At 43.4% G+C, this 18122-nt stretch overlaps 1 protein-coding gene across 2 annotated transcripts in view; it reads left to right on the top strand.

The window, feature by feature from the left end:
• Positions 1–18122, top strand: part of LOC143784151 (aldehyde oxidase-like) — a 181190-nt gene that overhangs the window by 136626 nt on the left and 26442 nt on the right. For both annotated transcript variants that reach the window (XM_077272025.1, XM_077272026.1), the window contains exons 17-19: positions 6937–7023; positions 13174–13365; positions 14170–14397. In XM_077272025.1, the coding sequence (XP_077128140.1) occupies positions 6937–7023; positions 13174–13365; positions 14170–14397 (507 nt within the window). The remainder of the gene's footprint in view (positions 1–6936; positions 7024–13173; positions 13366–14169; positions 14398–18122) is intronic.

The following is an 18122-nucleotide window of genomic DNA, read 5'->3' on the forward strand; positions in this document are numbered from 1 at the left end:
AGCCGTGACGTCACGGGAGGCTGGACACGCGCCCTTTTTAAAATGAGCGCGTTTCCAGCCTCCCGTGACGTCACGGCTTGTGATTGGTTAATGGCGGCCATGTTGCCGGGACGCGGACCAATCACAGCAAGCCGTGACGTATTTTCGTCACGGCTTGCTGTGATTGGTCCGCGGCCCGGCAACATGGCCGCCCTGACCAATCACAAGCCGGGACTTCGCGTAACCATGTAAAAGCGGGAATTTTAAACAAACAACGCTGCCGGTTCCTGCGCTGAGGTCCCGGCTGCGTCGGACAGGTGAGTATAGCGATATTTTTTATTTTAATTCTCTATTTTACACATTTTAACATTAATGTTGTTCCGATACCCGATACCCGATACCACAAGAGTATCGGAATCCCGGTATCGGAATTCCGATACAGCAAGTATCGGCCGATACCCGATACTTGCAGCATCGGAATGCTCAACACTACTCAGGAGACTCTTTGCGTGGAACAAGACAACTACAGGACACAGTTTTATAAGTGGTAAAGTCTATATTATCACGCGGTGATTCAAACAGGTGCAGATAGAAACTCAAGTCCACAACACTTGGTGTAAATATTAAACGCAGCTTAGCAGTCTATAGGAAACTTCAGAGGAAAATGCAATCAAGCAGAAAGTCTATGAAGCACAGTTATTCTTGAGGATACTTGACACAAATAAATCCTTGTCTTAGTCCAAACACAGATAGATAAGCTTATAAGGCAGTTCAAATAATATCTTAGCTCAACCAGGGAGGCCTGGTTAATAGTCTCAGGTTTTTGCAGAGCAGCAAACGCTTACATGTCCAGCAAATGCAGATGGAAGTAAATACGAGCAGCAGATGAAGGGGGATTACTGGAACTGGTGTATGCAGCAGGAACTCAGAGCAGAGTAGCAGGAACACCACACAGGTTCACAGGAGCAGGTATATAGCCAGGGAGTAATCAGAGGTCAGGAGCTGGATGCAAGGCAGAATACTCTAGCACAGACTGAAGGCTGGGGTGGAGTTTTATAGCAGGAAGACACAGTGCACATGAGACCAAAGATGCCATCTTGGAAAAGGGCAGTAATGCACAAAAGGTAAAAAATGTTCAGAGTCCTGACATTACTCCCTCCTTAGAAGCGGCCTCAGGATGATCCTGGACCTGGTTTCTCAGGGAATCTCTGATGAAAATGAGAAATCTTCTGTTGGGCATTGATGTTTTCCACAGGTTCCCAAGAGTCTTCCTCAGGGGGATATCCCTGCCATCTTATCAGATATTGGAGCCGATTCCTGCGAATCCTGGAATCAATAATTTCCTCCACCACAAATTGTTCTTGCCCATCAATCACCACAGGCTGCGGAGGTGGCACAACACGTCCCTGGAAGGTATTAGGAGATACAGGCTTTAGTAAAGATACATGAAAAACTGGGTGTACCTTCATAGTCCTAGGCAGCTTCAGCCAGCAAGCCACAGAGCTCACAATACCGTTGATCTTGAAAGGGCCAATGAATTTCTGTCCAAATTTTTGTGAAGGAACGTTTAACTTCAGATTCTTAGTTGCTAACCACACGGAATCTCCTACCTTGAACATGGGTGCAGGTTTACGGAATCTATCAGGCGATCTCTTATAACGTTCTTGAGCTGTGGTCAGGGATTCCTTCAGAACCTCCAGATTTTGTCTCATCGCAGTCAGCCTTTCCTCCACTGCCGGAACCAGAGAATTAATTGGAGACTTAGGTAAAATACACGGATGATAACCCAGATTGGCAAAGAAAGGTGTAAATTTAGTGGAGGCGCTCTGAGAATTATTACATGAAAATTCGGCTAACGGCAGCAACTCCAATCAATCATCCTGGAGATGGCTGACATAGCATCTTAGATATTGTTCCAGCGTCTGGTTGGTACGCTCAGTCTGACAATTTGTCTGGGGATGGTAAGAGGAAGAGAGACAGACATTAATATTGAGTGCAGAGCAAAACCCCTTCCAGAATCTTGAAGTGAACTGTACTCCACGGTCAGAGATGATCTCATCCGGAACCCCATGCAACCGAAAGACATTCTGTATAACCAAGTTCACTGTATCTTTAGCTGATGGGAGGCCGGTGCACGGAACAAAATGAGCAGCTTTAGTCAGGCGATCAACTACCACCATGATTGTATTCATGCCCCCCAATGTAGGCAGCTCCACAATAAAGTCCATTGATATAGACCCCCAAGGGCGGGACGGAAAAGGTAATGGTTGTAGAAGACCCATAGGTGCCACATGAGGAGTCTTGTAATGGCCACATACCTCGCAAGAGAGAACATAGTCCTTGGTATCCTTCAGGCAAGTTGGCCACCAGAAGAATCGGCTCAGGAACTCTTGTGTCTTTTGTACCCCCCTGTGACCAGCCAACTTGGAGTCATGTACCAACTTGAGGATCTGCAGACAGACGACCTCAGGGATGTAGATACGTCGATCTCTGAACCACATGCCACCCTTAAAGACAAGATTAATATCCACAGGTGGGTTGGCCAGAAATACATCACCGTCATAGGCCTCCCTGCACTCCTTCCACTAGTCCTGATCGTGGATAACTCCGATGAAATTGGCATCAGATAGAATGGTCTTGGACAGGGCTCCAGTAACGGAATCCGCAGCATGGATTCGGGATAAAGCATCAGCCTTCCCATTACGAGAACCTGGACGGTACGAGATAACAAAGTTAAATTGATTTAAAAATAAGTTCCAACGAGCCTGACGAGGAGAAAGACATCTAGCGGATTTAAGGAACTCTAAATTATGATGGTCAGTTAGCACTATGATCTGTTGTGCAGCTCCTTGCAGATGATGCCTCCATTCTTTGAAAGCCGCAATAATAGCCAGCAATTCCTTGTCTCCCACATCGTAATTCTTCTCTGCTGAGGTTAGTCTACGGGAAAAGAAAGCACAAGGATGTAGCAGACCCTTCTCTCCAGTTCTTTGGGAGAGAATAGCCCCCAAAGCATTATCAGAAGCGTCCACCTCCACAATGAATGAAAGTGTTGGATCTGGGTGTATCAACAGCGGTGCTGATGTGAACCAGATCTTAAGCCAATCAAAAGCTTCTTGAGCCTGTGATGACCACTTAAAGGGCTTTTCCTTCTTTGTCAAGGAAGTAATGGGACGGACAATATCAGAAAAATTTCGAATGAAGCGTCTGTAGAAATTTGCAAAAACAGATGTCAGAGAACTCTTTATATGCTGGAGGTAAAGTAAATACCTGTACATGTGGTTTCGTAGCCGTGGACTCCGGGACAGCTTCTGTTAACGCTGAGTTGCTCCTTGTTGGAAAGGTAATCTCCTTGGTCTCCCAGTTGATAATTGGGTTTCGAGAACGCAACCAAGGAATGCCTAAAATCACAGGAAAATGAGGAGAAGAAATTAGCAAGAAAGAAAGTTGCTCCTGATGATTAGGCTCCAACACAATGTCAAGGGGTACGGTCTCCTGATCCACAGGCCCAGAGATTAAAGGTGACCCATCCACTGTTTCCATGGTAATTGGAGAGGCTCTCTGCTGAATTTCAATACCATGTTCCTTGGCAAATGCGATATCCATGAAATTGCCACCTGCACCAGAGTCAATCATAGCTGCACTGGAAATCCACTGTCCTGAACACAGGATCTTAATAGGGAGAGAACAGTGAGAGTTCTTTTCCTTCAGCTCCTTGGGGGGGTGAAGTCATAGAAAGTGAATGGAATACAGCGTTTAAAGGCAGGCTACATTCAGAGATGTCAGATTCATCATCACAGTTGTCATACTCCCCTACTGCTGCTAGCACCTTGTTAGGCCGTCTAGGACACTTAGGACAATTGATCAAGAAGTGGTCAGACTGGCCGCAGTAGAAACATAGACTTTCATGAAGGCGATGCTCCTGGCGCTCATTGATCTCGCGCCTCTGAACGGAATCAATTTGCATGGGCACCTCCTCCACCTCCCGAGAGGTTTTACCTGCAGGCTCTTTGGAAGGAAGGGAAAAGTTAGAAATACGGTTATAAGCAGCAAATTTCTCCTGCCTACGCTCAGTAAGGCGAATGTCTATGCGCACACAATGCTGTATAAATGTCTCTACCTCTTGGGGTGACTCAGAGCGAGCTAGTTCATCTTTTATAATACTAGACAGACCCCTTTTAAAAATAGGCAATTGTGCATAACTGTCCCAATTGGTATCTACCGCTAATCTCCTGAATTCAGTGGCATACTCAATAACAGAACGTTTAGCCTGGCGTAAAGAACAAAGCAGATTCAGCAGTTGCACGGCGATTAGGGTCATCAAACATTAATGCCATAGCGGCCAAGAAATCATCCAAGTTATTGTACCGTGTTTCACGAGACTCAATCATCGGATTCGCCCAGGCGAGCGCTCGTGAGGTCAGTAGCATTATTACACACATCAGTAGGAAAACAGTCAGCATGCACATCAAAATATAGCATACATTGATTCACAAAGCCACGAAATTTGTCGCGATCACCATTAAATCTGAATGGGGGCAACTGAGGTGGGCTAGCTGGTGGCGGTTGCCCAGAGGGTAAAGTCACTTGTGCAGCTATTTGCGTGCTTATGTCCTGAAAAGCCCATCCATACTGGGACTCTATGCCAGCAAGTTTGTTTTCCTGGGCTGCCATGCGGTTGCTTAAGTCCTGCAAAGTTTGTCCAAACACTTGTTGATTGTGTTAAAAGTTTCCAAACTTCTTTTGCAGACCTTCCACATCTTTCTGCAGTGATCTAATTATGGAAAACACCTGCTCTAGTCTGCTTTCTGCAGTCATTATTCCAGCAGTCTCCTTTTTTTATGGCTAGAGTATCCTGTAATAATTATAGGGGATAACTCAGGAGACTCTTTGCGTGGAACAAGACAACTACAGGACATAGTTTTATAAGTGGTAAAGTCTATATTATCACACGGTGATTCAAACAGGTGCAGAGAGAAACTCAAGTCCACAACACTTGGTGTAAATATTAAACGCAGCTTAGCAGTCTATAGGAAACGTCAGAGGAAAATGTAATCAAGCAGAAAGTCTATGAAGCACAGTTATTCTTGAGGATACTTGACACGAATAAATCCTTGTCTTAGTCCAAACACAGATAGATAAGCTTATAAGGCAGTTCATATAATATCTTAGCTCAACCAGGGAGGCCTGGTTAATAGTCTCAGGTTTTTGCAGAGCAGCAAACGCTTACATGTCCAGCAAATGCAGATGGAAGTAAATACGAGCAGCAGATGAAGGAGGATTACTGGAACTGGTGTATGCAGCAGGAACTCAGAGCAGAGTAGCAGGAACACCACACAGGTTCACAGGAGCAGGTATATAGCCAGGGAGTAATCAGAGGTCAGGAGCTGGATGCAAGGCAAAATACGCTAGCACAGACTGAAGGCTGGGGTGGAGTTTTATAGCAGGAAGACACAGTGCACATGAGACCAAAGACGCCATCTTGGGAAAGGGCAGTAATGCACAAAAGGTAAAAAATGTTCAGAGTCCTGACACATTTTTTCTTGTCAATTGGAAAGGATATGGGCCTGAAGAAAGATCATGGGAGCCCAAAAAGAATATTCTTGTTCCACTTCTACCAAAATTTCCTGCAGGCTTGAAGAAGAGGAGGCGTAAGGGAGGGTACTGTCAGGACATTGCCAACAACAATGTGTTCTTTCCATCCTCCCTGCAGGTCCCTCGGTTTCTGTCCGCTTCCAGGACCTACGCGTGGCACGAAGGTCTCCTGGGAATGTTCTTAGGGTGTGCACGTCCTCCCTGGCTCTTAAAGGGATAGCATGCATGCTGTTAAAGGCGTTCCCAGTCAATAGCTAGAAGACATCTTGTATGTAAGACACTGTCCCATATTGGGAAGTGCCTTAGCAACTTAGTTAGTTCTAGTGTTTCCTGCTAGTCTGTTGTAAGATTCCCATGCTCCTGATCCAAACCACCCTGTCTGTTCTTGACCCAATCCACTCTGCTATTCCCATACCCATATCCATCCTGCCTGTGACTTGTCCTGATCCTGATTCATCTGACCTGTTCTTTTGCCTCTTATCTACCCAGTCTGAATTTGCACCTGAGAACCTGCCTCTGTGATCCCATATTGTGGCTGTCCTGTGTTCCTGTTCCTGACCTGCTTGGTCCGTACCACCCCACTAACCAGCTACTGGCCAGTCCTGTCCACCATCGGGGTCTGCTGCCATGGCTCCGTGGGTCTGTTCTGAAATAGCGCCTGGGGTGCATCTGGAGCCAAGCCATCATCAAGGACTCTAGCGAAAAGTCAGGTGTGCAGTTAGTAACACGCCTACAGGCTCTCACCGGATTGTGGCACAGTGTTTTCACATACATGCTATATATGTCTGTTGTGCTCAAGGCAACTTGACCACTTGTAATCGCTCTGCAGTGAGCGCAGAGATGGCTGTTATTACATGTCTCACACATGAGTAGCCTGTTCTGACCTATGGTGGGAGTGTTTTCTTTGTACTGAGCAATGTTGCCTGCTTATGATTGGTCAATATATCACAGGGAGAAGAAGTACACACCCCTAGTGAAAATTATCCAATAATATTAATATTGCTAATATCTCCGCAATGGAGAGGCACAATATGAGAAATTTGGAGAAAGACACTCTTTAAATGCACTGAGCTACCATACCAGGCACAGCCACACCGATATGGATTGTGCCATCAATGTAAAATCACATAAACCCATTTTAAAGAGGTTTACCACTAAACCACCACCTTTCACTGGGCGGTCTACCTTCTTAATTTAAAAAAATCGCAAATTTGTTATCTCACCATCGTGCATTTGTAAAAAAAAACTTTATTCACCGCTGAATAACAAGGATCCTTTTTGATTATATAAGTTAAATGTTCTGCAATTCTTCAGTGTGGTAAATATGTAATTTCATGTATTCATCCATTTTTTTTCATGTAGGTGGGGTGTATGGATGATGGAAGAATTATAGCACTGGATGTCACCTACTACTGCAATGCTGGTCACAGACCAGATGAATCTTTCAAGGTATCAGACTTTTTTTCAGTTGGAAATGACATGAAATTATATTTATCACTTAGACCTAATTTACATGTTCGGGAGTCAAACAGACAGCACTAAATATATTGTGAATGGTACCTATGTGGTCCGTTTCTTTGAACAAACCTATTCATTAGGGCTGTCCCACACGTCCAGAAAATTCCGGTACCGGAATAAATCGGTACCGAAGTTATCCGTGTCCGTGTGCCTGGGAACTCACGGAGGCCATACGTGCGGCACACGTGTGCCGCCCGTATGGCGAGTGGGTACCACACGGAGCGTGTGGTACCCACTCTGCATCATGCTGAAGCCGCGATTCATATGTTCCCTGCAGCAGCGTTTGCTGCAGAGAAAATATGAATAATAGTGTTTAAAATAAAGATCTATCTGTCCGCCGCCCCCCCACCCCCTGTGCGCCCCCCCGCTGGTCAGAAAATACTTACCCGGGTCCCCCGTCGGCTGTCGCTCCTTCCTGGTCTGGCCGCGGCTTCTCTACTGTATGCGGTCGATTACACTCATGAATATGTGGCTCCACCTCCAATAGGGGCAGAGCCGACTATTCATGATTGTAAATGAGCGGCCCCACGTGACCGCATACAGTAAGCCGCGGCCAGACCAGGAAGGAGCGACAGCCGACGGGGGACCCGGGTAAGTATTTTCTGACCAGCGGGGGGGCGCACAGGGGGTGGGAGGGCGGCGGACACATAGATCTTTATTTTAAACACTATTCTTCATATTTTCTCTGCAGAAAACGCTGCTGCAGGGAACATATGAATCGCGGCTTCAGCACCATGTGGGGGGGACAGCGCTTACTGTAGCGCTGTCTCCTGCACGCACACGGACCCCAGACGGAGAACGTCCGTGTGTGGTCCGTGTTTTACACGGACCCATTGACTCTATTGGGTCCGTGTAATCCGTGCGCTCCCACGAACACTGACATGTCTCCGTGTTTGGCACACGGAGACACGGTCCGCAAAAAATCAATGACATCTGAACAGATGCAATGATTTTTATGGGTCTACGTGTGTCAGTGTCTCCGGTACGTGAGGAAACTGTCACCTCACGTACCGGAGCCACTGACGTGTGAAACCGGCCTTAGAATGTGCAAGTTTGGTACGCAAAGTGAATTAAAGTAGTAAGATATTTTTGCAGACCGTCGATCCACAAGAAAAAAAAGACATACAAAAATGAATATCATACTTGCAACAAATGGAAACGTGAATAGTCCTGGCTATAAAACATATGCGAGGTGTTGTGGGATGGGACTTACAGCTTCACTGTACTGATTTCTTCATTGTTTTGCTATTATTGTTTGTGCTGGTTGGATCTTTCTAGGAGTCTCAGTTCCAGCTTCTCTTCACGTAGTTATAGTATTAAATGGGTAGACAATTTTTTTCTGACGTACATAATACGTCATGTTCAAGCATTGCCATTCAGAAAGCGGTTATGTGATGCTAATACTGTGATTTCGGCTGTGTGGATGACATCGAGTCTCGGGACTTCTTGCTACTGAGCATGTGTGGAAACCTCAGTGTGAATTTTCACACATGCTCACAACAGAAGTACAAATAAAAACAACCATCTCATCCCTCCTATGTGATTGAGATCCTCAGCATAGAGGAAGCTACTCCTATACATAGTTTTTTAAGGTTGAAGGAAGACTTTAAGTCCTTCTAGTTCAACCCATAGCCTAACCTAACATGCCCTAACATGTTGATCCAGAGGAAGGCAAAAAAACCCATGTGACAAAGAGTAAGCTCCACATTGGGGAAAAAAATCCTTCCCGACTCAACATACGGCAATCAGACTAATTCCCTGGATCAACACCCTAACAAGGAATCTAGTATATATAACAAGTAACATTATACTTTTCATCCAGTCCCCTCTTAAATTTAAGTAATGAATCACTCATTACAACATCATACGGCAGAGAGTTCCATTGTCTCACTGCTCTTACAGTAAAGAATCCGCGTCTGTTATTATGCTTAAACCTTCCTTCCTCCAGACGTAGAGGATGCCCCCTTGTCCCTGACTCAGGTCTACGAGTAAAAAGATCATCAGAAAGGTCTTTGTACTGTCCCCTCATATATTTATACATTAATATAAGATCACCCCTTAGCCTTCGTTTTTCCAAACTAAATAGCCCCAAGTGTAGTAACCTATCTTGGTATTGCAGACCCCCAGTCCTCTAATAACCTTGGTCGCTCTTGTCTACACCCACTCTAGTTCAGCTATGTCTTTCTTAAAGTTGTTGTCCAATTTGTCCTGAGTACGCTGATACCCCATATGTGGGGGGGAACCACAAGGAGCGCAATTTGGAATGCAGACTTAGATGGATTGGTCTGCAGGCGTCACGTTGCATTTGTAGAGCCCCTGATGTACCCAAACAGTAGAAACCCCCCACAAGTGACCCCATATTGGAAACTAGACCTCCCAGGGAACTTATCTAGATATGTTGTGAGAACTTTGAACCCCCAAGTGTTTCACTACAGTTTACAACGCGGAGCCGTGAAAATAAAAAATATTTTTTTTCCCACAAAAATGATTTTAGCCCCCCAAATTTTTATTTTTCCAAGGATTACAAGAGAATTTGGACCCCAAAAGTTGTTGTCCAATTTGTCCCGAGTACGCTGATACCCCATATGTTGGGGTAAACCCCTGTTTGGGCGCACGGGAGAGCTCGGAAGGGAAGGAGCACTGTTTTACTTTTTCAACGCAGAATTGGCTGGAATTGAGATCGGACGCCATGTCGTGTTTGGAGAGCCCCTGATGTGCCTGAACAGTGGAAACTCCCCAATTCTACCTGAAACCCTAATCCAAACACACCGCTAACCCTAATCCCAACGGTAACCCTAACCACACCCCTAACCCTGACACACCCCTAACCCTAATCCCAACCGTAAATGTAATCCTAACTCTAACTTTAGCCCCAACCCTAACCCTAACTTTAGCCTCAACCCTAACCCTAACTTTAGCTCCAAACCTAGCCCCAACCCTAGCCCTAGCCCTAACCCTAGCCCTAACCCTAACCCTAGCCCTAACCCTAACCCTAGCCCTAACCCTAACCCTAGCCCTAAACCTAACCGTAGCCCTAACCCTAGCCCTAATCTTAATGGGAAAATGGAAATAAATACATTTTTTTAATTTTATTATTTTCCCTAACTAAGGGGGTGATGAAGGGGGGTTTGATTTACTTTTATAGCGTTTTTTTATATCGGATTTTTATGATTGGCAGCTGTCACACACTAAAAGACGCTTTTTATAGCAAAAAAGTTTTTGCGTCTCCACATTTTGAGACCTATAATTTTTCCATATTTTGGTCCAGAGTCATGTGAGGTCTTGTTTTTTGTGGGACGAGTTAACGTTTTTATTGTTAACATTTTCGGGCACATGACATTTTTTGATCGCTTTTTATTCTGATTTTTGTGAGGCAGAATGACCAAAAACCAGCTATTCATGAATTTCTTTTGGGGGAGGCGTTTATACCGTTTCACGTTTGGTAAAATTGATAAAGCAGTTTTATTCGTCGGGTCATTACGATTACAGCGATATCTCATTTATATCATTTTTTAATGTTTTGACGCTTTTATACGATAAAAGATATTTTATAGAAAAAATAATTAATTTGGCATCGCTTTATTCTGAGGACTATAACTTTTTTATTTTTTTGCCGATGATGCTTTATTGCGGCTTGTTTTTTGCGGGACAAGATGACGTTTTCAGCGGTACAATGGTTATTTATATCCATCTTTTTGATAGCGTGTTATTCCACTTTTTGTTGAGCGGTATGATAATAAAGCGTTTTTTGGCGTTCACTGAAGGGGTTAACTAGTGGGACAGTTTTATAGGTTGGGTCGTTACCCTCGCGGCGATACTAAATATGTGTACTTTTATTGTTTTTTTTTATTTAGATAAACAAATGTATTTATGGGAATAATATATATATTTTTTTCTTTATTTAGGATTTTTTTTTTTTTTACACATGTGTAATTTTTTTTTTTTTTTACTTTTTTACTTTGTCCCAGGGGGGGACATCACAGATCGCTGATCTGACAGTTTGCACAGCACTCTGATCAGCGATCTGACTGACAGCGCTGCAGGCTTACCAGCGCCTGCACTGGACCCGGAAGTAATCCCTGCAGGACCCGGATGCAGCCCCGCGGCCATTTTGGATCCGGGGCCTGCAGGGATAGGAGGTAAGAGATGCTCGGAGCAACACAATCACATAGCATTGCCCCGGGGGTCTCAGGGAAGCACGCAGGGAGCCCCCTCCCTGCGCGATGCTTCCCTATACCGCCGGAACACTGCGATCATGTTTGATCGTAGTGTGCCGGGGGTTAATGTGCTGGGGGTGGTCCGTGACCGCTCCTGGCACATAGTGCCGGATGTTAGCTGCGATAGTCAGCTGACACCCGTCCGCGATTGGCCGCGCTCCCCCCGTGAGCGCGGCCGATCGCATATGACGTACTATCCCGTCACTGGGAATTAAGTCCCAGGTCACCTCGACGGGATAGTACGTCATATGGGATTAAGGGGTTAATGCATCCCATTATTTTATTTGCCTTTGTAGCAGCTGCCTGACACTGGTCACTAAATGTGAGTTTGTCATCCACCCATACACCCAGGTCTTTTTCATTGACGGTTTTGCTCAGAGTTTTAGAATTAAGCACATAGTTATACATCTTATTACTTCTACCCAAGTGCATGACCTTACATTTATCCCCATTAAAGCTCATTTGCCATTTATCAGCCCAAGCCTCAAGTTTACATAAATCATCCTGTAATATAAAATTGTCCTTCTCTGTATTGATTACCCTGCAGAGTTTAGTGTCATCTGCAAATATTGAAATTCCACTCTGTATGCCCCCTACAAGATCATTAATAAATATGTTAAAAAGAAGAGGGCCCAATACTGACCCCTGTGGTACCCCACTGCTAACCGCGACCCAGTCCGAGTGTGCTCCATTAATAACCACCCTTTGTTTCCTATCCCTGAGCCAGCTCTTAACCCACTTACACATATTTTCCCCTATCCCCGTTATTCTCATATTTATGTATCAACCTTTTGTGTGGCACCGTATCAAAAGCTTTTGAAAAGTCCATATACACTAAGTCCACTGGGTTCCCTTGGTCCAGTCTGTAACTTACCTCTTCGTAGAAATTGATGAGATTAGTCTGACAGGACACGGGCCACGGGCCGACGTTCACAGGAGGATCATGATGACAGGCACGGGGGTCATCAGCAAACTCCTCCACTGTCATGACAACCCATCGGCGCCCCGCAATCACGTGATGGGCACACCGATGGATTGGATCAATGACGCACTTCCTGTCTGCGTGTGTTAAATGCCCCATGTCATTGATTGACAGCAATTAGTGCATGGATTTCAAATCTACCCTCAGTTGTTAGAAGCAGTTGATGGCAGATTAAATCAGTCATCAAGTGCGGGGAAAGATGTGGGCTCAGTGTTTGAGCCCGCATGAAAGGCAGGGATGAGGCTGATGACATAAAAAAAATAATCGGTCGTTAAGGGGTTAAACACTGGTTTACAGTCAGAAACAAGTAGGACAAATCAAACTATATTGCTGGATAAAATTGAAGAAACCATTCGTGTTTTAATTGCACTGGAATAAAGTTCTATTTTTTACCTGGCTTTTCAGCTGGAGGAGTTTTCACAAAAGCAGTGACTGCAGCTGAGAGGCTTTGTAATGTTGCAAGGTGGGAAATGTAGTTTATGCCCCCTGACCACCTATCGCTCTTATTTACTTTAACACCTGCTCAAAACACTTATAGTGATCAAATAACAAAATGGCTATATGTACTTTCATGTTAAAAATCTGCTGGGAACATTTTTAATAGCTTCTAGGAAAGTTGGACAATCCCTTTAAATCCAGACTTGTTGCAGGCCCCACTAGAGGACCCTAAGGGGTTAGTAAAATAGGCAAAATGATTGAGTTCAGTAAGAAAAGCAGGTGATTATCTGTAAAAGAAGACTTCTGACCCTTGTTATGTTACATTTTCAAATTCATCTTTTTTTTATCTATGTCAATTAAAAAGTCATTATATGAGGAACATGTTATGCTTGTTATTTATTTGGTTTGGAGACTGTCTTTTTAAATACCCCTTGTGAATTGCAGGTACTTACTATGTCTCTATTGAGCGCACAAAATGCTTATAGCATCCCCAACACCCGGTGTCATGTTTCAGCGTGCAGGACAAACTTACCAGCAAAGCTGTTCTGTACGGGATATGGATTTGCACAGGCAGCTATGTTTGCAGAAATTTGGATAGATGCTGTGGCCGACAGATGTGGTGTATCACCAGAAAAGGTAATATAAGTTTTACTAAAAGTCGACAGATAAATAACTCAAACTGCAGAGGTCTTCCTGCTGTTTATTGTGTGTTTTATGTGTGTAGAATAGGGAGTAGATGGATAGATAGGCTTGGCTGCATATTACTTGTACTATTGTGAGCAGCATGCGAGGCCTAAACATGTTACCATGGCCTGCAGTGTCTCCAGACTTGTCTTCCTATGGGAACATCTGGGGTGCTAATGGTCGATAATTCAAAGGGAGCTGCCAGCAGGGGATTTTGATGACTTGCTGCCCAAGTGCCTTCAGTGTGATAGAACATTCCTCAGATAGTCATTAGTAACCTCATTGATAGCCAAGGCGTGTAAGTGCAAGGATTTCTGCACTTGGCACACATACTCATACTTGATGCTTTTGTCTGCATTTTTCATTTCATTTTGCATGTATATATATATATATATATATATATATATATATATATATATATATATATATATATATATATATATATATATACGAATTTAGGTAATTTAAAGAAGATGAAGTCATTCAATTTGTGGTCAAACAAGTTTGCACTGCTCTGGTCTGGGTGCCATGGAATAATGAAGTGGATGTCTGACTAGGGTAGTTCTTGTTAGATTTCGGACTAACTGTATGACTATTTTAGCTACATACAGTTACAGCAGCCAGTTTAATAATTAGTATTTGATATGTCCTGTGTGTGTTAAGATCACTGCATTAATTGTGTGTAGCTACAGTATACGAGTCTACATAATGCAATATAAAAGTTGTAAATATTCTTAAAAATAAAACTACTTCTAGGTTCGACAATTAAATCTACATACACCAAATAGCGAGACTCCGTTCACGCAGCAGTTTGATGCCACTAACTTGTCGGCGTGCTGGGATGAATGTTTGGAGATGTCATTATACCATCAGAGAAGGACGGAGGGAAGGGAACACAACAAGGAGTGCACCTGGAAGAAGAGAGGCTTCTCTATCATTCCTGCCATGTTCCCTGTTGGATTTATCGCAGACTTCATCAATCAGGTTTGCATCCTCCAGATCTCAGCATCTATGTGTGACCTGTGGGGAGTGGGGCATCACCTCCATTCAAACCTTAATATTTAGAATTTGGACAAATGTGGTATTTTAATCTGGTTACAATCTGAAAATGAATTTCAAGTTTGAGCATTGGAAATATATTTGTCAGAAGAGGGACACAGGAAATATTTCTCACCTTTACACTATGGAAAAACGTGTATAAGCAACCTGGTTTACAGCAAGGTCCAACCTCCAATTCCTGGAAGATAATACTGGGTATGGTGCATGTAACGTGTATATAATTAATGTACCTCATATATGACAAAATACAGTGCTTTGAAAAAGTATTCATACCCCTTGAACTTTCCAAATTTTTTATGTTTTAACAACCAAATTAAAAATATTTTATTAGGATTTTATGTGATATACCAACACAAAGAAGCAAGTATTTGTAAAGGAAGTGATACATAGTTTTCTAATTGTTTTAAAAATATAAATCTTCAAATTGTGATATGCATATGTCCCCTGTAGTCTGATACATAGTTACATAGATTAAAAAAGACCTAGGTCCATCAAGTCCAACCTTTCTCCACCAATTGGTACATTTTGTCAATAATATAACTATAACCCACAATGTTATGTGTACTGAGGAAATCATCCTGCCCTTTTTCAAAGCTGTTATAGTGTCTGCCATTACTACTTCTTGCGGTCGGGCATTCCACAGTCTGATTTCTCTAACTGTAAAGAACCCTTTCCTATTTAGCTGCAGGAATCGCCTTCCATCCGTAATGAGTGCCCCCTGGTCCTTAGTATGCTCTTGGGAAGAAATAAGTCATGTGCACGTTCTTTGTACTGACCATACATGTAAATGAGATCCCATTTAGACATCTTTTTTCTAAACTAAACAAGCCAAGCTTTTTCAACCTCTCATCATATGGGAGGCCTCCATCCCTTGTAATAATCTAGTTGCCATCTTTGAACTGATTCTAACTTCTGAATATCCTTTTAAAAAGGAGGAGCCCAAAACTGGATCCCATATTCTAGATTTGGCCTCACCAGTTATTTTTAAAGGGGTATCGATACGTTGGGTTCACGGGATTTTCTGCCTCTTTCTATACATCCTAAAATATTGTTTGCTTTTGCAGCTGCTGCTTGACTTTGAGAACTACTGCTCAGCTTACTTGTAACCAGAATACCCAAGAACTCCTGCTCTGTAGTCCTGAGTACACTTCTACTTAATGTATATGCAGCTATATGATTACTCCGTCCTAGGTGCATTACTTTACATTTATCTACATTAAACCTCATTTGCCAAGTGTTTGCCCCTGAATAAAATCCTTTCTGACCAATTGCCTCCAGAAGTCACATAATTAGTAAATTGAGTTCAGAGTTCTGTAATTTCTTCTTGATATAACTACAGCTGTTTTTTGAAGGCCTCAGAGGTTTGTTTGAGAACATTAGGGATCAAACAGCCTCATGAAGACCAAGGGACACACCAGACAGGTCAGGGATAAAGCTGTGGAGAAGAGGAAAGCAGGGTTAGGTTAAGCACTATTCAATTCATCATCCAAAAATGTAAGTACGGTAATATAGCACAATTGCAAACCTACCAAGACATGGCCGTCCACCTAAACTAACATCCCAAGCAAGGAGAGCACTAATTAGAGAAGCAGCCAAGAGACCCATAGTCACTCTGGAGGAGCTGCAGAGATAAACGGCTCAGGTGGGATAATCTGTCCACATGACAACTATTAGTCATATACCGCACAAATCCGTCCTTTATGGAAGAGTGGCAAGAAGAAAACCATTTTTAAAAGCAAGGCATTAGAAGTGCCATTTGCAGTTTGCAAAAAGCCATGTAGGGGACACAGCTTTATACTTCACAAATACTTGCTACTTTGTGTTGGTATGGCACATAAAATTAGTTTGTGGGTGTAATTTGAAAATATTTAGAAAAGTTGAGGGGTATGAATACTTTTTCAAAGCACTGTACAGCTTAGGAGATAATGTAACGCATGTAAATTAACAATAGTATAAGAAGAAGTCATCTCCGATCACATCTCACGCTCTTAGCTCCATGTAACATGGTGTCTCCTTCACTAGTCAGTCATTGCAAAGAAAGTTAAATACATCATGCTCAGTATTTCTGTATATCTAATGGTTATAGTTTGAGTTTAGGTTATCGTTAATGATGGGCGAACGTGCTCGGATATTGTGTTATCTGAGCATGCTTAGATGTTATCCGAGTATCTTGGGCGTGCTCGGATATTATGTTCGCGTCCCTTTGGTTGCATGATTTGCCAATGTTAGACAGCCTGAACTCATGTGGGGATTCCCTAACAAACAGGCAATCCGTGCATGTGTTCACGCTGTCTAACAGCTGCAAATCATGCAGCCGTGGGGACTCGAACATAATATATGAGCACGCCCAAGATCAGGGTTGGCGTCAACACCTGGGCAAGTGCTGGGGCCCTGAGCAGGCAGGGGGCCCACCCGCTGTCAGGAGCAATGGCGTGCTATGGGGGCCCGATGTCTGTGCTAGTACTGGCACCCGCGAGTAGGCCTCCTGCTTGCTCAGGGCCCTGGCACTTGCGATACTTACCTCTCCCCGCTCCACCGCTGCGGAGTCTTTTGCGTCTTCTGACTTTGAAGTGCAAGTCAGAGGGCACAATGCATCACTACTGTGCGCCCTCTGCCTGAACAGTTACAGTGCAAAAAGCCAGAAGACTCCAACGCTGAGGAGTCCAGAGCGGAACAGCAGCCAGCGAGGAGAGTTGAGGATTTCATTTTTATTTATTTTTTTATGTTTGGAGCATGATATATGGGGACCATCATACACTGGAGCATCATATATGGGTCCATCATATTTGGAGCATTAGATATGGGGCCATTATACCCTGGAGTATAATTATAATAAAATATATGGGGCCCATTATACCCTGGGGCATCATATATCGGGCCCTATATATGGAGCATTATATGAGCCCATCATACACTGGGGGCCCATTATATATGGAGCATTATATATGGAGCATATATGAGGCCCATTATATATGGAGCATTATGAGGTCCATTATATAGGGGTACTATTCTGTATGGAGCATTATATGGGGCCCATTCTGTATGGAGCAATATATGGGGCCCATTCTGTATGGAGCAATATATGGGGCCCATCATATACTGTATGGAGCATTATATGGGTCCCATTATACAGTATGGAGCAATATATTGGGCTTATTATTCTATATGGAGCAGTATATGTGGCTCATTATACTGTATGGAACCTTATATGGGGTCCATTATTCTGTTTGGAGCAATATATGGGGCTCATTATTCTGTATGGAGCAATATATGGTGCTCATAATACTGTATGGAGCAATATACAGTATGTGGCTTATTATTCTGTTTGGAGCAGTATATGTGGCTCATTATACTGTATGGAACATTAAATGGGTCCCATTATTCTGTATGGAGCAATATATGAGGCTCATTATTCTGTATGGAGCACTATGTGGGCCCATAATACTGTATAGAGGACTATACTGTCCAGTTTCTGACCTATTATAGGATTTACAATAGATATCACTCATGTAATGTAAGAAGTGAAATCTTTGGCAATGTACTACACCTATATTTCTCTGCCGTATCTGTGCATCATGAATTGTGGTATGTGTTAAAGGGGCCCACTGAGACTCTTTTGCCCGGGGCTCACAAAAACCTGGAGCCGTCCC

Source organism: Ranitomeya variabilis, chromosome 7 (assembly GCF_051348905.1).
Source record: "Ranitomeya variabilis isolate aRanVar5 chromosome 7, aRanVar5.hap1, whole genome shotgun sequence".
NCBI lineage: Eukaryota > Metazoa > Chordata > Amphibia > Anura > Dendrobatidae > Ranitomeya > Ranitomeya variabilis.